This window comes from Neocloeon triangulifer, unplaced genomic scaffold (genome assembly GCF_031216515.1).
Source record: "Neocloeon triangulifer isolate White Clay Creek 2 clone unplaced genomic scaffold, ASM3121651v1 ptg000003l, whole genome shotgun sequence".
NCBI lineage: Eukaryota > Metazoa > Arthropoda > Insecta > Ephemeroptera > Baetidae > Neocloeon > Neocloeon triangulifer.
Window position 1 is genome coordinate 4,337,035 of NW_026775546.1, and position 19,822 is coordinate 4,356,856.

Consider the following 19,822-nt stretch of genomic DNA (forward strand, 5'->3'; position numbering starts at 1 on the left):
AACTTTCAATATTGAATCGGTTTTGCCAGCGCGTTCGATTGAAGTTCTTTGATGCGCCTGAACAATAAAAATTAAAAAAAAATATCGCGATTGAATAAAAAAAAAAAATTAAAATTTTTGATTTTCACCAAGAATCCAACTTTCAATTTTGACTCGGTTTGGCCTTCGATTAAAGTTCTTTGATGCGCCTGAACAATAAAAGTTAAAAAAAATCGCGGTTGAATAAAAAAATTTTTGTTTTAAAATTTTTGTTTTGCATTTATTTGGATGAGTTCATATATGGGGCATAGTTGCCCTAATTTCGAACCCAATAAACACTTCTTGAAACTAAAAAAAAATTAAATTTCTTAATTTTCACCAAGAATCCAACTTTCAATATTATGACTCGGTTTGGCCAGCGCGTTCGATTTGTTCTTTAGTTCTTTAAAAGCACTACGGTGTAGAAAAGCGTAAAGAGGTGGTGGCAGTGGGCGTTCCGGAGCTGATCCAAATCGGAATAAACAAAACAAACAAAGTTGAACAGATCGCACAAATGCTGTAGGTCTCAAATTACCTCATTTTACTTTCATTGTCTCAGGTAAATACAATTGAAAATGCATGAATAATTTATTGCATTATTTTATAGACCTTGTTTGTGCATTAGTTCTGTAAATGTGTTTAATATAATTATGTAAATGACAAAAGACTTATAATAAAGGTCTGAACCAGTCTGAACGGTTTTTAGTATGTTATAATTTTGTTTTATCAAATTTTATTTTAATAACTCCTCAAGCATTCCATCTAAAAAGTGTCATTATTTTCTCAGAAAAAATGCTGTTGTCAACCGGATTCCTGACACGGCAACTCGCCAGTGGCTGCCGAAGAGGCTTTTGGTCATCTGCGAATCTCTTTTCCACCAACAAAAATGCCTCAAACAGCAGCGGCATCAGCAGTTCTTGGAAAGTCGTTGAGAAAGTCACCGAACGCAAGGTGCCTCCCTTGTCCAACGTGACCATCAACTCGACCGACTGTCCGGTGCTGGTGTGTCCAGCAGACCTTCAGCAGTACCCTGACAGTGACCGTCTGCTTGTCTATCTGCTGAAAAATGAGGAAGAGGACGGAACTGTTCTGCAACTTGTCCAAGCAACTCCCAACACTTTCAACATAGACGTCCACGGAGGCACTGACGACAAAGCTCTTGAAGTGCATGTCCCTGTGCAGAGCAGTACGACAAATTTCTTTAATATTTTTTGTAAATTAAAATTTTTCTTTTCCAGACATAAATGCATTTTGCAATGGCTTCGGAGATGTGTCCGTAAGTGAAATCCACTCTGATCGTCTGGCCGTAGTCACAACAACGGGAGACATTCGCACTAAAAATATTCGATGCTCCGAAATCGTTCTCGCAACTCAAGGAGGCTCAGTTTTGAGCAAAGGAGTGCTTCAGGGAAAAATAAACATCAAAACTTTAGCCAAAGGGGTATGGCAACGTTTCTACATTTTTATTTTTTTCTGGAAGATTAATATTTAAAAAATTTCAGTCTGTTGAATGTCAAAAACTTCAAGGCCCGTCAGCAACTGTCGAAAGTGACAACGGACAAATCAACATTGCCTCCGACTACTGTGACAAATCCTCAGTAGCCACACACTCAGGAAATATCAAATTTGGAAGTCTGCACAGAAAGTGCAAGGTGGAAATTAGAGGAAAAGGAAATCTTGTCGCAGGTAAATTAAAATTATGTCTTAGTTACTTCAATACTAAATTTCTGTTTCAGCTGGCCTAGATGGGCGATTGCAAGCTGTCATAAATCAGGGAAATGCCGACGTGCAGATCAGCAATCTTGTCGGTCACTCCAACATCGAAGTAGCCCAAGGTGATGTCCGAGTGCAGCTCGGGGAAACGGACAAAAATTTTGTGCATCTCAGTGCTGACCAAGTTGACGTTCCTGGTGACTTTGGTGCAAAAACTTTCAGTGAAAATGGCAAAGTCGTTGCTCAGTTTGGCAGAGAAGAAAAAGACCAAGGTGATCTCAAGGTCAGCGTATCTAGTGGAAAAATCTCGGTTGAGCGTTCGTCGTGGATTGCTAGTTTGAATCTGAAGAAAAACTTGACTGCTTAATTAGTCCTAAATTCAATATTTTATTCAAAATTATTGTTCGTTTAAAAAGTTTTAAACGGCTGTATACATGGTGTAAGGACTATAAGTGTCCCGATTAATAAATGTTAAAAATATCACCTGACGAATGTTTTAGAATTTCTTCAAGAGTGAAGGGATACAATTTTTGTCTTACAATATTTGGCTTATTTAAATTGGAAGTTTTCTCGATTGAATTCTAAAAACTACATTCAAAATTTTTATAGATAAGAGCTTAGTCTATGTAAATGCAGTAAAGAATGTTTACGATAAATTACAAGATCATGCAAAATCTCATAAAGTCAAAAGTACGCAAGGAAGCCCTCATTTAAGATTACAAATTCTTGACTTGGTTCGAGTGGAGACGGCACAGCAGCTGGTACATGGTCATTGTGGCCAGCGGACCAAACACTGGGCGGTGGTACATCTGCTTGAGATCAAAACCCTGCTTGAAGCAGAGCTCTCGAGCTGTGTCTTGGCATTCAGAGGTCACCAACTCGACCTCCTGGTATCCACTTGTGCGGCAAAAGGAGATGGCTTCGTTCAAAAGAGCAGTTCCAACACCTCGATGCCTACAAATTATCTCAGTTTATTCGTTCTCCATGCAAAAAATTTGTTTTTCTTAAATTTAAGATTCATTAAATTTCATAATATTCTATTTGAATTTACCTATATTTGTTCTTGACTGCCAATCTCTTGATCCAAGCACCCTGCTCAGGGTTAAGTTTGCTTTTGCTAACAGCAATGGTGCCCACAAGAACGCGTCGGCAGTTAGTCAGGTCAAGGCCGCAACCTTTAAGGCCTGCCTCGTTGACCAGGGCAAGTTTTCCTGTGGCTCCATTACTGAAGAATGGCTCGAAGACCTCGGCCACCCAGAAGCCTGTGTTCTCCGAGCTCATGTACATCCTGGGGACATTGCGGACGTCCTGTTGTTGCTCAAGGGCTTTAAACATGTGGCCACCCCACACCGCCAAGTACATGAACACAATCACGCCGGGGATCACATACAAGCAGGCCTAATTTGTCAGAACAAAACTTTTATATAGGATATTTCAGAGTTGAAAAATGTTTTTATTACCTTCAAGGGCAGGCCCATGAAGATAAACATGATGGCTGAGGCGAGCACCATCAGCTGGAAGGTCACTTCCCTGATCAGGGCAGACACAAAGGCTCTGTTGACGGTAGACATGGTGCCTTCCTGGACGATTTCACAGCAGGAGATTTCATCGCCGGGTCTGTAGTCCCGCACCAACAGCACCCCACTTGACATTGTCTTGATGACACTGTAAAAATATAATTCAAGGTGTACAATTGAATGAAATATATTGGAAAATTTATGAGAAAACAAAAAAATCTTATTTTTTTTTTAAATAATTATTGACAGATACAAAACAAAAAACTGTAAAATGTACATAATTTTTGCTTGCTCTAAAATCTTATATTGAGAATAAATTTATATTTACAGGATTTATGAAGTTCAAAAGAGGGAAATAATTTTGTACTGTTACATGTTAGTTTATATTTAACTTACCAACCTTTTCTTTTATAACTCAATTTTCAAAATCGAAGAAAAATATCAAAACAATGGAATGAAAATCAACATCTTGCGCAGCAGCTGCAGGAGCAAGGTGCAGGAGCATCCAGATAAGGGGGCGTTCCTTGTGATTCCGCTTTCCTATTGGTTAATATGAAAAGCCGGTGGATCCTACCAATCAGGAACAAGAGGAGAAGGAGTCGAAGGACCAGTAAACACAAGAACTGAGGAACACGTTGTTTTTTAGAGGTTTTGTGTTCTCATTATTTGCGACTTTCGCTAATCAGATTTAATTTTCTGGCTCCTTTTCATGAGACAACGGGTAAGTGCAACTGAGTTGAGCAACGCATCTTGGCGGAGAGAGTAATTTCCTTTGCACATTTAAATTAAAACATGTTAAGAATGTAAATCTCATTCAGATTGCTTGATAATTTTCCATTTTATTCTTGTTCCAGAATTCACAGAAGATTTTTTGGATTTTTTGTTGAAAATCAAGAAAAGTTGATCTTCGAGATCTTCATATTTTTATGGTAAAAGATATCGCTCCAGTAAAGCATCATGGACAACAATTTTGCAAACATGAGGTAAAAAATAAAAATAACTGCTCACTCTCTCACAAGCTTATGTATAAATTTTTACAAAATTTTTTGCCGCAGCCCTGACGAGCGCAAAGACGCCATAAGTAGAATTGTGCGGAAAAGGCGTGCTGTGGCCAAACCTGATTCATTAAAAATCCTCTCCATCAAGGCGATTTCCTTGAATTGCAACAAATACCTTAACAGAGTGGAAAACCCATTGAGATTTTTACGTGAGCTTTATAAAAATACATAATGATAATTATTTTACAATATTAAATTATACCAATTTCAGCAAGCACGATTGTCCAGGAGTTTATCCAGATGATCAAAGAATCTAGATATACCACAAACAGACTGATACCTAAAGATGCTGAGATGTCATTTGTCAAACTGCTGCTCAATGAAAACTTGACAGAATTCAACCCGTACGATTTCAACCCTTACTCCAGATCAACGTACGGAATGTACTACAATCACATTCTTGAGCATTGTCCCAACATTACCAAGATCATCAGAGGTCGCACTGATTTCCACAGTGGCAACGAGGAATTTCCAATGGGTGACCTACTCAAATGGAGAAACCTGAAATATTTTGGATTCCAGAACTTCCTGTGTGGTGATGAGCAATTGCAACAAATTTCTGAGCACATTCCAAAACTAGAGTAAAAATATATATGCCATTTGAGGTTTTTTTTATAAAAATATTTATTTCAGGGGCATGGAAATTTCTGTGACGAAGGACACAATAACTGAGAAAGCAGTCGAGTACTTCTCAAAAATGAAGCACTTGAAACATCTTTCCTTAAAAACAGGAGCTGAAGATAAATGCGTTGATTTGAAACTCATCGTTGATTGTGTTGGCAACATCCCAAATTTGCAAACTTTTCAACTGAATGACACATTTGAGGGCCCCGACATGACCAAAGACTTTGTGCAGATGTATGGACTATTATTTCCTAAGAAAAAGCTCATTGCTACAAATTTAAGGTATGAGATCAATTATTATTTTCACATTTCGTACTAATTGAATTATCAACAGAATTCGCACTCCGTTTGAAATTGATTTGCCGTCAAATTTGCTGGTGGAGAAGCTGGAGGTCCAAGGAGAACAAAGTGCCTTGACTGTCCAGAAATTGTCCTCAATGCCCAACCATCCTAAAGAGCTGATTTTCAATGCTGTCCCATACCATCAAGTCTACCCGATTCTCAAATCACATGGACCTCATATCAAGGATTTGGAGTTTCTGGACTTTGCTAGCGATGGAGCTCCTTTGGGCGACATGAACCTGTACACCGTAATTGAATTCTGTCCAAATTTGGAAGTGCTTTCTTACAAATCAAGCGATGAAGAGCTGAAAGAATCTTATGGTACCAAACTGCCACTGAAGAATTTCAGAAACTGGAAAAAGTAAAAAATTCACACTTATTCTTGCTTTGAAATTTACTAATATGCGTATAAATCTTCAGATTTGACATTGAAGATGACACTGGAGGATATGACGACGGCAACGAAGATGATAAAATTTCGGTGGTGGACAAGATTTTCAAGCTTTTTGTTCTCGGGAGTGAAAACTACAACCGCACTCTGCACTTAAAAACATTTGGCCAGATCAAAGTCCTGCTAGAAGCTTTGAAAGAAAACTCAACCTGCTTGAGCAATTTGGAGAAAATCAAGATTGATTTGTACAAGGATCCCATGATTGAGCATGCGGTTCAAGTAGGTTTCAATCTCTTAGTCTGAGAAAACCGTAATATTGACTTTGAATTTCAGGTTGCAGAGAAACTGATCTTCCGTTCACCTTACCTCAAGAAAATCAAATTCCACTCATACAGCATGGACGCATCATCTACTCCTCATGAAATAAGGATGGCACACAAGTGGTTTAACGAATTGGTCCAAGGTGTCGGAGTCTACTTCAAGAATGTTTGTGAAGTCAAGATGGGGAAGGATGACAGCTCTTTTGCGGAATTCACTGAACTGGAGGACAGTGACAGTGAAGGCGATAATGACCTGATGGACAGTGAGGATGGTTCGAGCGAGGACAGCTTCCAGATGATGATCAGAGAAGACCAACTCAATTGGGACACAGCCAATGAAGATGGATCTGATGAAGATTTTGATGGATTTTGGTAAATACTTCCCATAAAACTTTGTAAACTCAATTATTTTTTTTCCTCATAAACCATGTGCAGGTAATGCAACTTAAAACTAAACAGAAAAATGAAGTATCATTAAATTAAAATACCTCATACTTGTTTTAAGAAACAATTATTAAGATTTTCCAACATAACAATTTATTTACCAACCCACACAGATGTTAGAAGTGCAGACGATAAATTTGACAGGCATGAACTGACGTGTACATACTCATAGTCAATTAATGGCAGCTTGTCTGTGTATTGCGGCTTTTTCGGGTCATTATTTTACGAAAGGTCAATTAAAACATTGAAATGACCTACTCATTTTTAATGGGATGTTTCTTTTAAAGCCACAAATTAGTCTCACCTAAGTGTCCCTTTCCGGAGCAACATTATAATTTAAAATAAAAAGGTGGAAATTAGGAGTCAGAATTTGTGGTTTTAAAAGAAATGCAAGTCTGCTATAACAGTTTCTATTTCATTGACATTATTTCTCTTTTGAGTTTATGTACATACATATATGTAACTACTTTGGGCTGGGTGGTTTGAAAGCAACCTTTCGTGTCTTCAAAGATGACCATTTGTGTCTTTTGATGTAGAAGAGGACACCGAATAGAAGCGAAAACATCATGATTGCCTGCATAAAAGGATATAAGTTGGATGTTTAATCAAATTAGCAGGAAAAAATTTTACCTTGAGGGCCATCTTCTTGCGTTGGTCATGCTCAGGCTCTGCTGTCCACTTCAGGAACGCACTCACATCCTTCGCCAGCTGGCTGGCAGTAGCAGGAGTACCATCAGAGTACTCAATCACCTTTGAAATTGAGGGAACCATCGGGTTGTTGTTGATTTTGATTTTTTAACTTACTTCATTGTACAAGGCCTGAGCCATACTGATAGCACCTCCAACAAAGTAGGGGTTGAAGTACTGACCCTCCCTCAGGACAACACCAGCTGGAGCATCAACATAGCCAGTCAGCAGCGCAAAGATGTAATCCTGTTGCAAACAAATAAATTATTATTAAACCTTAAAAAATAAATTAAAACTCAATAACAATAATTAAATGTAGTGAAAATATATTATATATATTTTTTTTTTTACTAAAAACGACCAAAAACAATAATTTAAAATCACCTCTCCTCCATGGCGAGCCGAGACGATGTAGCTCAAGTCTGGTGGGTAAGCACCATTGTTTGCTGCACGGGCTGCCTCTTCATTTGGATAAGGATTAGGGAAGTAGTCGGACAGTTTTCCTGGCCTCATGAAGTAGTTTCCTTGATCATCGGGACCATCCCTGACCTAAAAAAATATGATTAAGAACGTTCTTTCCTTTGGCCAAAGTTGAGTTCAAACTTGAATTTCTTCAGCTTCCGCCTTTGCTTCAGCCTCAGTGTGGGACACACCAATCAAGTTGCGGTAAGCAATGTAGCGCATGCTGTGACAGGCAGCACAGACTTGTTTGTACACCTCGTACCCTCGTCGAACGCTGAAAATGAAGTTGAAAAATTATTTTATTTTCTGAACACTTTTAATTGAAAACAATCAAAATTTACCTAGAGTGGTCTAGAGATGAAAATGTGCCAGAATGGGGCCACACATTCTTGGGTGGTTTAAGGTCATTTCCAGAGGCTTGAACTGACTGTTCAAGGGCGATGAGCAGGCCGGCTGCACCCCCGGTCAAAACACCGAAGGCAGTGTATATCTGTAAAGAATATTCAACGCCCAATTATTTTACCATCCTATTTTTAATGATAGACAAAATACTCACCACTTTTCGGTTCCTGCCGAATTTGGCCCCCGTTGATAGGTTGGCAATCTAAAGCACGCACAATGGTCATCATGAGACACTTCTCAATCAAAATTTTAAAATGAAGAAATTCTTCTAAATATTAATTATTGTTGGTTAATCGATAAAAGAAAATTAAGCAGGATTTAGTAGGAATTATGTAATGAAATAAAAAAGACGTGCAAGAACATCTGTGAGAGGTCATTGAAATGGTGACCGGTAACGGTTCGGAAAAAGGTCGAATTTGCAGACAGGGCATGCAAGTTTGGTCTTGATTTTGCACTTAAGTAGTTCTTTATGAGTTTGAAAAGGTAAATTTCTAACCTGGTGAAGCGAAATGCCATTATTTGGTGTTAAAACACCAGATCTGCACAACCTCCCTAGGACGGCGGCCATGATGGTTATGGAGGAGAGATGGTAAAAATTGGCAACCACTCTGGTCAATAAATAATTTCTATGCACCAGGCAAATGTAATTATATAGCTGAACACTGTAGCATAAAAAAAATTATTTTTAATTTTAAGTTTGAAAAATCATGTTACATTCTTCTCAAAAATCAAAATTTCAGAAAAGCTTTTTAAATTTGACCTCACATTGAACACTGTAGACAACCAAATGAAAATAAATTTGTATTATATTTTTGTAAATTATGAGCTTTTACGTCACAATTTCGATAATTCAAATTCTTATAAATTGTTTAAATTTAATTTAAAGTTACAAATAATTGTAAAATATTTTCAGAACTCAAGAAATTGTTCTACCTTTGCAAATTTTGGTACCTCAATTTTCTCCATGCTGGCATCCCTGATGTTGTATTCTCAAAAAAATTGGCTTCGGAAGTAGCATCGGCTTTGATTGAGGCTCCGCGGAACTCTAATTTTATCTTCGATCATCCGCACTTTCCATCACCAATTTTCCAGGAAAAATGAGTGCTGGAGGTGCTGCGATGCCTGAACTGGGCAGTAAAATCAGTTTGATTTCGAAAGCCGACATCAGATACGAAGGGAGACTCTTCACAGTAGACCCTCAGGAATGCACAATCGCCCTGTCAAATGGTTTGTTTTCACCCTTTTATTGCTGCTAATAACAAATTTTATGAAGTTTTAAAGGCACCAAATTGCTTTTGAAATCCTCAAACATGCAATTTTGAAAATTCCCAGAGCTCTAAGTGAAAATGGCGACTGGGACGCGGTCTGGAAATTATGTAAACACTAATACCGCTATTTTTCACTTTGTTGTATATTTCGATCTTTTTACACCGAAATAACCCCTATAAATTAAACCCGAGCCAAAATCATTGTCCTTTTCACTTCAAATCTTTTTATTGTCCACCAAAACGTGGGCCATGGCCGAAAATTTTAAGAATTCAGTCCGTCTCCAGTGGTTTTTATAATGAGCCCGAATTCCTGCCATTTTCTGCATTGTTTTGGTTGGAGCGCGATAAATTGCAGAATTTCTTGCACATCTACAGGTCTGTGAGCACACAACTAATGAATTTTATGTTTGCAGTGCGCTCTTTCGGCACAGAAGACCGCGAGTGCAGCTTTCCGGTGTCGCCTCAGAACCAAATCTACGATTACATTTTGTTCCGTGGATCCGACATCAAGGATATTCGTGTTGTAAACACGGTCAATCCTGTACCTAATGATCCGGCCATCGTTACTGTAAGTTACATCTTAATATAAATACAATTAAAAATTTTCATTATTTCAACCATTAAAAATAAAATTGAAATTTAATCAAAGTTGAAAATTTAGTATTAAAGAATAAAATCCATTGTTATAAATATTTTATTAATTTTGGCAAGATCAGTACGTTATTAATCAAATCATCTTAATTTCAGTTGTCGGTGCCTCAGCCGCTTGCTAGCTCTAGTTTCCAGCAGCAACAGGCCCCCGCGCCCCAGCCTGCCCCGGTATTCGGAGGTAGCGGCATGTTGGGCCAGATGCGCCAGAGTGTGCCTCCGTTCGGCTCGTCGTACAACTCGGTTGCGGCCAATCTCTCTAGCGGCATCCTGTCACACCAGGATTCAGCGAAAATCCTCTCCAGTGAGTGCCCTCAGGACTCAATGTCCCCTCCGCGCCCCGGCGGCGCCAAAGTAGACGAATCTCCAATTGGTGAGTTGCAACAACCAAGTAATGTGCACGCTTATCTGCTTTAGTTCTTACTCTTGGGCGCTTTCACTCTGTCTGAAATCTAAATGAGCTTAGTGAAAAAATGCATGTTGGTCTCTTCAAAGATTCTTTATTCATTAGGCTCTTAAATTGTTATTGCTATAGGAATAGTTTTCTTTTCATTTAATATAAATTTATTTATTTTATCTGTATATTATTTATCTGAATAGGTCTATAATATTATTAGTAGTAAGCTTACTGTCTTTGTTTGAAGTTGAAAGAAGTTGAATTTTGCAAAATTAAAAAAAAAATCTATGTTATCAAAATAACTTAAATTTATATAAATATCGATAAGGAAATTATTCATTTAGTTCTTATTACTGCTTGCAATTTTACTTGAACTATTATTTCAATACAGTCATTACCCTCATGTTAACTGTTACTTTAAGGGACCTCTTTAAAGTAGAATCATAATTTAAAGTGATTTTTTCCTAAATCATTATTTCACTCTAATTTAAAATTTAGCTTCAAATTCTAATGAATATCTGTATTCGTGCATGCTTGGTTGCTGTAGCTGCCTGCTGCGGTGCTTTGCTACTTTAAAATTGTGACCCCAACGCATTTTTGCATCTTTAATGAAACTAGGCTTGTTGTCAGACCTGATGTCAGGCAGGGCAATGACGCCAGTCAATGCTCGCAAGTCGCCCACCATGGACCAGTCAACCCAATCGGACCAGCACGGCAAAAGCCACCAAGTGGGTGCCATCGGCAGCCGCGGTGCTCACAGACAACAGGGTGAGAGGGACGGCAGGGACTTCAACAGAGGTGGTGGACGTGGAGGGCCTCACAGGGGAGGATGGAACAATTACGACAGAGAAGGGTAATGGCTAGTTTTTAATGAAGCTGTAATCTTTTTGATTGTGTTTGAAGTTGGTTGAGATGTTGAAATTTCTCAATTTTTAATCTTCTTTAGACAATTGAAAATTTTTATGTTTAAATAAATTGGTGCATAATTCTGCAAATTAATTAAACCAATCCTGATGTATAATAGATGGCAGAATTATGCTCAACATTTGGAGAGAGTCGTTGACGCCTACAGCCAGTAATTTTATTTAGTGAAGTTCCTAAATTCGATCACTACAATGTACTTCTGTTAATAGTGGCCGGAATGAGGGTGATAACCGCGGTTGGGGCCAACAAAATAACCGCGGCGCACCCGGAGGATGGCGCGGAGGTGCCCGTCGTGGACGGGGAGGACGTGGAGGCGCTCCGTTTATCAGGGGTGGAGGCCCCCAGCAGCAAGGCGGCCCTCACCCTCAGCAAGGACAGCAACAGGGTGGCCCGAACGCCCCGAACCAGAAGAGAAACGTCCTCAAGTTTGAAGGGGACTACGACTTTGAGCAGGCAAACACTGAGTTTGAAAACCTGCGTTCTCAGCTGGCCAAAATCAAGATCACTGCCACAGCGGCCGGCTCGTCCAATGTTGGCATAAAAATGGCAACTGCCGCCGACGTCACTCCTGGGCCATGTATGGATAGAAAGGCAAATTTCTGGCAAGGGATTAAACGCTTTTTTTGTTCAACAGTGAAGGCGGCGTTGAATGGTGGTGATACTTCATCAGAGACCAAGGAAAAGCAGCCAGAAATCGAGAACAAAGATGATGAGTCAGGCGAGTGTTTCTATGACAAGGAGGTTTCATTTTTCGACAACATCAGCTGCGAAGCTATTGAGCGCAGCAAAGGGTATGATTAGTTAAAATTTCCAATCTTTTTAGTTTCCTAATTTAAATTTAAATTCTCCAGTGCATCTCAGCGCACAGATTGGCGCCAAGAAAGGAAGCTGAACTCGGAGACCTTTGGTGTTTCGTCAGCCCGCAGAGGCTACAGAGGAGGAAGGGGTGGTTATTACCGTGGTGGATCTGGCTACAGGGGCAACTATAACAACAGGGGTGCGTTTCGAGGCAACCGCGGGGGTTACAACAACCAACGAAACCAGCAGCAGAACCAGCAACAACAGCAGCCACTAGCCGTTGGAGCCCAGCGAGGTCAGTTGTGACTTTGTTAGAAATCGATTGCAATCTAATTTTATTATTTAAATGTTTTTAGGGAAGCCACAAAACTGATTCAGGAAACGAAATGATTTGGACAAATTAATTCGACTGTTATTATTTTTATTATTTTTTTTGTCAAGCTCTGCGAGAGATGTAGCAGAAAAGAATAATTGCATCCAGTTATTTATTTTTTCTGGAATGGAATAGAATTTCCGTATTATTATTATTTACACAGCATTAAATTCAGATTCTTCTCAAGATGTTTCGGTTTCATTTCAAATTGGCCTATTAGTCATGGTTGAGTTTGGTTAAAGAGAAACGCCTCGCATACATTTCCATTTACATTTTTATTAATCTCTTCAGTTCTGTACAATAATGATGGGATAGAGTTACATTCATAGTATATAAGTTCCTTTTACTATCGACACTCATGCCTCTCGAGTACAATACTAAGTTGAGGTAAGGGACTAGAAGAATAAACATCCAGTTACAGAACTGGTCTTTTAACTCGTCAATTCTTGGGTTCAATTGATATGGGTGAAAATTTTGAGCCGAATTTGAACATTATGCTTTAAAAGGGGGTTGTTGATTTTTAGCCAAATCAAGCTGCCATGTAAACAGACAAGTAACGTCATCTTAAAATTAGCATTCTACAGTCTCGCGAGAATTATCCCGTTGTAATCACATAGTAATCATCCAACTCGCACAAACTAGAACAGTCTCAACAAAAGTACAAAACAATTTTTCAACTGGGAGTGAGTTTGTTGCTTTTTGATTTTTGTTACATCAGACTATTCAGCTATACCAGTTTCGAGTAAACACAATTATTATGTAATGATCCTACCAGATAAAATTAAAAAATAATCACACCAATGCAGCAAATTGTATACATTCTGACATTAAATTTCTTTAAAAAAAGGGGGGAATCAAAACTTAATGTGTGGTTGTACATCAACGGTGGGTCAAATTGTAAAATTAAAATCTGCAGAGAGATCATTAAAAATTTTCCGCAGCAAAAGCAAACGTAAATTTTTGTCTCATTTCATTCCTGCTTTAAAAAGAAATCACATTCAATAAAAAATCACGCCTCGTCCTCCTCGTCGTCATCAGCATACTTGATTTCCTCATCAATGTCAACCTCGCCTGCCAACGTCTGCAGCTTGACCACCTCCCCGGAGGCAGTAATGCCCTCGTCCTTGTTGTTAAAGACGACGGTCACATCGTCGTCTCCCTCGACAGACCCTGTGGGAGTTGCTGGCGGAATCCACACCAGGTAGGCCGGGTCCATGCCCAAATAAGAGCCAGGGACTGCGCTGGCGTTCTGAACATTGTAGTCGTAATAATCCATTTCCATCTCGCTCTCCGTGCCGGTGAGGGAAAATTCTGAGCTGCCTGCCTGCAGCACCCTTGCGTGCGATGGCAACAGGGTTGGTCGGGCGACACCACCCTTTTTCTGAAGCAAACATTTGGCCCTGTTCTGCTTTTCTTTACTCGCCTTGGCCACTGGTGGGGTTCGTTGGACAGTGATATGCACTGACTCGGACGAGTTTGGCGATTCTGTTTTAATTTTAGGCGTATCTTCCTTGACAGGACTGATGTTTGACTTCTGCAATCTGTTACAAGAAAAAATAAATTAATAATATTGAATGAAAATCTACAAAATTAATCATTTTTAAGTATATTTATGATATTTGTTTAAATAATTTAATTTTGATTGAAACCAATAAATATAATTATCAAATCATTCAATTATTTCTCACCTCAGCTTTTGCTTGGCTTTGCGCTTTTTGTTAGGCGAGTAGTGCGGTTTCCGGTGGACCTTGGGCGTGAGAGGTTTCCTCTCCGAGTCGGAATTTTCGTTTTCCTTCTCGTGGCAGTCCTCCTCGTACTTTTCCGGCAGCGATTCGATTGAGCCGCACACCTCATCGTCCTCCTCCAAAGCCGCTTTTGGAGCCTTTATTTCCCTGCAAGAGCCAGAAAAAATTTAGGTAGAGAGCAATTGGAACTTTTTGATCCTGCGAGTGTAAAAAAGAGGGCAAGCGCTGGATATAAAGGGACCGCGCTTCTTCACGAAAATCACTTACAGCACTTTCTCCTCCTTGAGTCGCTCGTGCTTGGTGCCTCGTCTGCCGCCGCCAAAGTGGCGCAGGGAGATGATTTCGGACAGAGTCGTGCTCGACGTGAACCTGCTAACACCGAACAAACACAATTTGTCAGGAAGAAAAAAAAAGAAAAGCAAATATTACAAATTTTGCTTCTTTAACATCATAATGAAAAATTTGGAAGTAGACAAAGAATTCAATTTTGTAATACAAGAAATTATGTGTTTGATATTGGAAAATTTCACCAGTAAAAAAATTAAAAGTATTAATAAAAAAAAACAATACTTCGTCTTCAACAATCTAAAAGCAGCTTTTTTAGGAAAGCGCCTGCAAAATCCACATCTAGGCAACCTGCACGACTCGCGTTTTCCTCCAAGTTTCCCGACGCAATTTATTTTGTTTTAAAATCGAGTTACGACTTCACCCCTCCATTAAAACTCAACCTCCCCCGCATCCGACGTGTTCTTAATTTAAATAATCGGAAGATCAAAACCATTTGCCGATGCGTACCGACAGCTCGCGTGAATGAATTTACGAGAGACACACACAAGCTAGGGCGCGGAGAAATTCAATAAAGGCGCCGGCTCGGAAAATAATGCAGACGGACGGCGCGTCGAGCATAAAAAATTCAATATAAGCATGCGTTATGAGACGCAATAAGAGCGCGGCACACGCACCTGCCGATGCTCCCACCGATGCTGTGGCACGGCGAAATGGGTTCGGCGCCGGCAGTTCGCTGGTACTTGTGGTAACGCACGACGTATTGCACCAGCAAGAGGCACGACATGAGCACCACGACGGCCATGAAGACGACCGCTACCAGGTGCGTGGCCACCCGGAACGGACCCTGCAGGTCCAGGGCGTCGTCTTCGTCGCCAATGCCGATTCCAGACAGAAGGGGAACGCTCGAGTTGTGCACTGGTGCCGCTAAAAATACACAACAAAAAAAGAGACTTTAAATAATATCAAAATTAAGATTCAAGAAATTGTAAAATGGCAATATAGAATATTTTTTACTTTGATACTTAAAAATTACTTGTACTACAATTTTTTTTATTGTTCACAAATAAAGTGCGAAAATTGGAAAGAAAAATTATTATTTTTGTGTTTTACAAAAACAAACCGTTCAAAATGAATTGGAAGAATTCACAAAGAACCCAAAAATAAAACTTTATAATAAAAATTTCAATGCAAAGTTTTATTTAGTCTGAAATCTACTAGAGAAGAAATAAAAAAATTATGATAAATCACAGTCAATTTAAATAACAAATTATAATCTGAAGATCAAGTAGCCAAACTTCTTGAAATTGCATAATAATAAATTTGATATATTTAAAAAAAATCAATATTTCAAGTAGCAAAAACTTATTAAACGTTTTTTATAAAAAAGACTAGTTTTGTTGGATCAGCCTAGGTTATTATTTTATATACGCTACACCAAATTATTATTTTTAGTTTGTTTATTTTTATTATTATTATTATTTTCTGTAATGTAAAACCAGTTCTTTAGAGAAATGGTTTCAAAAAAGTGCATGGTTTTGTAAATAATCTAAAACGCAAGCACCATAAATGTGAAATATTATATCGACATCATTTCCTCTAATGAAGTCAGCGAACCGTAATTGTGTCCCAGTACACAAATGGCAGTCGACACAATGATATCTTCTACAATTATAAATTCACGCATATCGCATTTGCGTAGAAATTTTCTAGAGATCGAATTATTTAGCATGATAGTGCAGAAATAAATTGGAATGCAACCGCATGTCTAAAATTACATTAAATTTTTCACATTAGTTTATTTTGTACCGGCTGGTTACGCAAAAATGTTTTCAGTTGGCTGGAGCTAACCAACTTTGAGCCTTTAAATTTCAAAAATTGTAAGAAAAAGAAGAAGAAAAACGTTAAAAAAATATACATTACAAGAAAAAAACAAATTTCCTCATTTCAGTAACATTTGATAAGTAAAATTGAATATTATCATTTATTAAAAATAAAATAAAACATTTTCCAGTTCCCATTCTACTGTTCAAAGCAATGATTAATATCTGTCTTTTTTTTTAAAAAAAAAAAGAATAAAAAACTGATGAAATGGAGCAGGAAAGATGACACAAACGCCGTATTTCATTAACGCAACACCAACTCGTCTGGATTCGCGATATCAAATCGTTTTATTGCTATGCGGAAATCAAAAGCAAAGTCAATCAGAAGTGACATAAAACGCGACTCTGTTTATTGCCTATAAAGTGCGAGAGCAATGTTTTTTCTCGCAGGCAAATCATCCAGTTCGTCCGGCAAACGAAAAAAAAAAGAGAATGCGTCGGGCAGAAACATAAAAAGCTTTGTCAAGCAAAAGCGAACGCAGTTGCCGGCCGGATAAATCAACACGCACCCTGTCGAAAAAAGAAAAAAGAGGGATTATATAATCTCGTCTCGTTGCAAACAAGCGTGAAATTTTTTGACCTGTGAAAATTTTTCTGCACGGAAAATTCGCCGAAAAGAGCAATAAATATTTCAAGGGGTTTTTTGCTGTAGACACGTGAGTGCATGAAAGACTCATTCTCCGCCGACGGCTTGTTTGCAAAGCCGGCTGGCCAGACTTTTTCTTTTTGTTCCGAGAGAGCAGTTTAGAGCGGAGGCAGCCTTCTGTGTTTTTGCCTCCAAACTTGTTGAGAGGGAATTTTTAACTACCTTTAAATTAGTCTCCCATGTCGTTCCAGCCGACGAGAACACTAGACACGTGAAAAGTGCAAAGTTTTGCCAAAAGCCTGGGCGGAAACAAAACTCGTTCGGAAGTTAGCGAGATTAACCCGCGCGAAAATCCAATTACGGTGGATGTTTGTACTGGAAACGAAAATTTAATACAGGAAATTATGTTATGAAACCGACTAGGCGTTAAAATTAAAAGATAATTATTTATAAATAAGCCCAAAGACTAACTATCATGTAATGCAAACGATAATTAATGTTTTATTTATACAGATATAGGATATAATTAATAACAAAAAAAGGATGGTGATTTTAATATATAGTCGGTTTTTCCTCGATGGGTTTTGTGAGTCGTTTATTGTTTAAGAGCAGGATATTGTTTTCCTTAAACAATAAACAACTCACAAAACCCATCTAGGAAAAGCTGACTTTAAACTCAAATCACCATCATTTTTGTATCTATATACTTTTCTGTTCATTTTTGAAACTTGCAATACATGAAAGAAAGAAATAATTTTATTTTTGCATCCTCATATTATGACTTTATAAATAAGTAAATATTAAAACTTTTAATAAAAAAAATTAATAAACAAATAAAAACAAATACCCAAATAAACTCAAAAAAGGGCACAGGCCGATAAGACACTTTGTCTTGGCCTAACCCAGCTTCAGTCAGCCCAAAATGAGCAATCGAAATCCACCGATGATTGAATTATTAGAATTTGGCGTGCGTGCCACTCTCGGGCAGCGCTAATCAGATTGCCGCGGAAATTCGATTTGCAAAAGGTGTCACCGGGTGAGTCCACCCATGCGCGTATAATCGGCCTGATTAATTATGAATTTCGGTGCGAGGTCGGCCGATGTGATTTGTGGCGCGCACATGTTTTCGCTAGTTGCTTTTTCCACCGGAGGCACAGCCTCCGACCAACCAACCGGAGTGCGATATTGGAGTGTGGTCAACGGCTGGGGGATTAAATGGGATGGGAGCCATTAATTATGCACCGGCCGCAGGGGTTGCTGCCCAAAAGCAGCAAACAGCCGCCACGCGTGTGTTTACGAAGGGCAAGCTGCTGGGTATGTGTGGAAAGTGCACACGGAAAACGCACCTTTAACTAAACATCGGAACGTGTGGGGGATGCAGAAAAAACAATCGATATCAACGTTGCTGCACCCTGCGAGAGGGAAAACCAACAGGAAAACTGGAGGATTTGACAGTGGGAAAAATAATTTTCTCCATTTGGCAATCGGAAGAACAGGCAAAATAATTTATAAGTAACTTCAAATAATTGCTTTATATTTTAACAAAAACTTTAAGAAAATTTAAGAGCAAAATAAATAAACAAAATAATTTATTTAAGAATTAAATTTTACATTTAAATATTAGAATTTTCAATTTTCTAATTTGAATTTTAAAAAATGCATTCATTAAATATTTAAGTACAAAATTTCTCAAATAGTCACAACTCTAATTTGGAAAAATACATTGTTGCATTTTAAAGGCTTTTAATTAATTATTAATCTGATAAAATAGAATAAAATAATAAACAATAAAATATTAAAAATTTAAACAGCATTTTTCTAAATTTGTAGAAGTTCAACGTAACAATAAGTTTTGTTTTGAGTTACAAACTTTCCGCTGCTATTAACGTCCAGTTTTTTTTTACAAAATATAAGTCAAATTCCAACTTTACGCAACCGAATGTAAACACAAACTCAATAAAAAATACTCACTCCTCTGCTGTGCGTGGGCCAAAAAGCCTCCCTTGCACTCGGTGCCGCTGTCTGGATCAATCTCGGAGTAAAACTCGAGCAGCAGGGAACGTCCGGACGCAAGAGCCTTCACCGGACGGTTGGTCTGCGTGTCCACAGTGAGGTGCGCGACCATGATGGCGGCCAGAGAGTCACCGTCGCGCACCTTGAGCCACTGCTTTTCACAGGCCAGCCGAAAGTGGTCGACCTCCAGGTCGACGACTTGTCCGTCCTCGTCCGACTGCACCAGCCAGAAGGTGCGGCCCGGACAACTTTGGGAAGAGGCGGCGAGAAGCCGACGTGGTTTGACCGAATTCAGGTGGATGACGCAGCCGCACCGACAGCCAGAGCCAACCTCAGCCTGGACCTGGTCGTTTTCGGCAGGAAGAGGCGCACCAGGGGTCATGGACGTCCAGCCGGAGCCGTCTGCACATGGGGAAAGGTTGGTGCACTGCTCTGACTCTAGTGATTTACCCTGAAACAATTGGAGAAAAGATATGTTTTTATAAGTAAAAATTTTTAACAAAAATTAAAACAAATTTCTTTGTAAATTTATTAAGTTTTAAAATTTATTTATTGAGGCTTCAAATTTTATCAACTACATAAGATGTTTAAAATAATAGACAAAATATTAATTTCGTTCAATTTTATTTTGTAAAATTTAAAACATCCTGTGCATCAAATTCAACACAGCTAATGTGCATATTTTATAAAAAAAAAATAGATAAACAAAGATCTTTAATTTGTTTGTTTTTATTTCTAAAAGATATGGAAAAAAATTATTATAATTAACTTTTCTGAGTCTAAAAATGTAAATCAAGTAATTTAAAATTATTCTATAGCCTGTAAGTGACTTTAAGTATTTTCATTTTTCATTGAAATCGTATTTTTTAATAAATAGGAACATAATATGAAAAATTGATTAAAAAATATTTATTATTTTTGCAC

At 38.4% G+C, this 19,822-nt stretch overlaps 6 protein-coding genes across 14 annotated transcripts in view; 3 read left to right on the top strand and 3 right to left on the bottom strand.

The window, feature by feature from the left end:
* Nucleotides 1-461: 461 nt before the first annotated feature.
* Nucleotides 462-2,232, top strand: LOC132193082 (protein FAM185A-like). The gene is made up of 5 exons (XM_059613459.1): nucleotides 462-577; nucleotides 806-1,204; nucleotides 1,257-1,459; nucleotides 1,521-1,704; nucleotides 1,755-2,232. The coding sequence occupies exons 2-5, from the start codon at nucleotides 811-813 to the stop codon at nucleotides 2,096-2,098; spliced, it is 1,125 nt and encodes a 374-aa protein (XP_059469442.1). The 5' UTR covers nucleotides 462-577; nucleotides 806-810; the 3' UTR covers nucleotides 2,099-2,232.
* On the bottom strand, nucleotides 2,093-3,767 carry LOC132193084 (uncharacterized). Of its 2 annotated transcripts, none has more exons than XM_059613462.1 (4): nucleotides 3,645-3,767; nucleotides 3,192-3,396; nucleotides 2,783-3,129; nucleotides 2,093-2,685 (listed from the first exon to the last, which is right to left on the bottom strand). In XM_059613462.1, exons 2-4 carry the CDS (start codon nucleotides 3,381-3,383, stop codon nucleotides 2,448-2,450), a joined length of 777 nt encoding a protein of 258 aa, XP_059469445.1. In that variant the 5' UTR covers nucleotides 3,384-3,396; nucleotides 3,645-3,767; the 3' UTR covers nucleotides 2,093-2,447. The 2 variants fall into 2 exon arrangements, with proteins under 2 accessions (XP_059469445.1, XP_059469444.1); XM_059613461.1 differs by having other exon boundaries at nucleotides 3,649-3,763.
* Nucleotides 3,768-3,818: 51 nt separating this feature from the next.
* On the top strand, nucleotides 3,819-6,456 carry LOC132193078 (uncharacterized). Of its 2 annotated transcripts, none has more exons than XM_059613449.1 (8): nucleotides 3,819-3,969; nucleotides 4,103-4,231; nucleotides 4,304-4,455; nucleotides 4,518-4,887; nucleotides 4,940-5,212; nucleotides 5,265-5,633; nucleotides 5,693-5,942; nucleotides 5,997-6,456. In XM_059613449.1, exons 2-8 carry the CDS (start codon nucleotides 4,206-4,208, stop codon nucleotides 6,357-6,359), a joined length of 1,803 nt encoding a protein of 600 aa, XP_059469432.1. In that variant the 5' UTR covers nucleotides 3,819-3,969; nucleotides 4,103-4,205; the 3' UTR covers nucleotides 6,360-6,456. The 2 variants fall into 2 exon arrangements, with proteins under 2 accessions (XP_059469432.1, XP_059469433.1); XM_059613450.1 differs by having other exon boundaries at nucleotides 3,883-4,010.
* A 21-nt stretch (nucleotides 6,457-6,477) lies between these two features.
* On the bottom strand, nucleotides 6,478-8,588 carry LOC132193083 (cytochrome c1, heme protein, mitochondrial). The gene is made up of 8 exons (XM_059613460.1): nucleotides 8,475-8,588; nucleotides 8,133-8,180; nucleotides 7,918-8,066; nucleotides 7,718-7,850; nucleotides 7,499-7,663; nucleotides 7,232-7,360; nucleotides 7,058-7,177; nucleotides 6,478-7,001 (listed from the first exon to the last, which is right to left on the bottom strand). The coding sequence occupies exons 1-8, from the start codon at nucleotides 8,544-8,546 to the stop codon at nucleotides 6,891-6,893; spliced, it is 927 nt and encodes a 308-aa protein (XP_059469443.1). The 5' UTR covers nucleotides 8,547-8,588; the 3' UTR covers nucleotides 6,478-6,890.
* Nucleotides 8,589-8,957: 369 nt separating this feature from the next.
* On the top strand, nucleotides 8,958-12,572 carry LOC132193079 (protein LSM14 homolog B). 5 transcript variants are annotated; one of them, XM_059613451.1, is made up of 9 exons: nucleotides 8,958-9,205; nucleotides 9,660-9,814; nucleotides 9,994-10,267; nucleotides 10,910-11,144; nucleotides 11,316-11,366; nucleotides 11,425-11,792; nucleotides 11,850-12,006; nucleotides 12,067-12,308; nucleotides 12,370-12,572. In XM_059613451.1, the coding sequence occupies exons 1-9, from the start codon at nucleotides 9,076-9,078 to the stop codon at nucleotides 12,384-12,386; spliced, it is 1,629 nt and encodes a 542-aa protein (XP_059469434.1). In that variant the 5' UTR covers nucleotides 8,958-9,075; the 3' UTR covers nucleotides 12,387-12,572. The 5 variants fall into 5 exon arrangements, with proteins under 5 accessions (XP_059469434.1, XP_059469435.1, XP_059469437.1 ...); XM_059613452.1 differs by having other exon boundaries at nucleotides 10,922-11,144; XM_059613454.1 differs by having other exon boundaries at nucleotides 9,994-10,198.
* Nucleotides 12,573-12,654: 82 nt separating this feature from the next.
* The window catches only part of LOC132193076 (uncharacterized), a 36,812-nt gene continuing 29,644 nt past the window's right edge, over nucleotides 12,655-19,822 (bottom strand). For 2 of the 3 annotated variants that reach the window (XM_059613448.1, XM_059613446.1), the window contains exons 8-12: nucleotides 18,857-19,349; nucleotides 15,094-15,343; nucleotides 14,399-14,503; nucleotides 14,075-14,278; nucleotides 12,655-13,927 (exon numbers count right to left, since the gene is read on the bottom strand). In XM_059613448.1, coding sequence (XP_059469431.1) covers nucleotides 13,396-13,927; nucleotides 14,075-14,278; nucleotides 14,399-14,503; nucleotides 15,094-15,343; nucleotides 18,857-19,349 — 1,584 coding nt within the window. In that variant the 3' untranslated portion in view covers nucleotides 12,655-13,395. The remainder of the gene's footprint in view (nucleotides 13,928-14,074; nucleotides 14,279-14,398; nucleotides 14,504-15,093; nucleotides 15,344-18,856; nucleotides 19,350-19,822) is intronic. The other variant, XM_059613447.1, reaches the window with a different exon arrangement.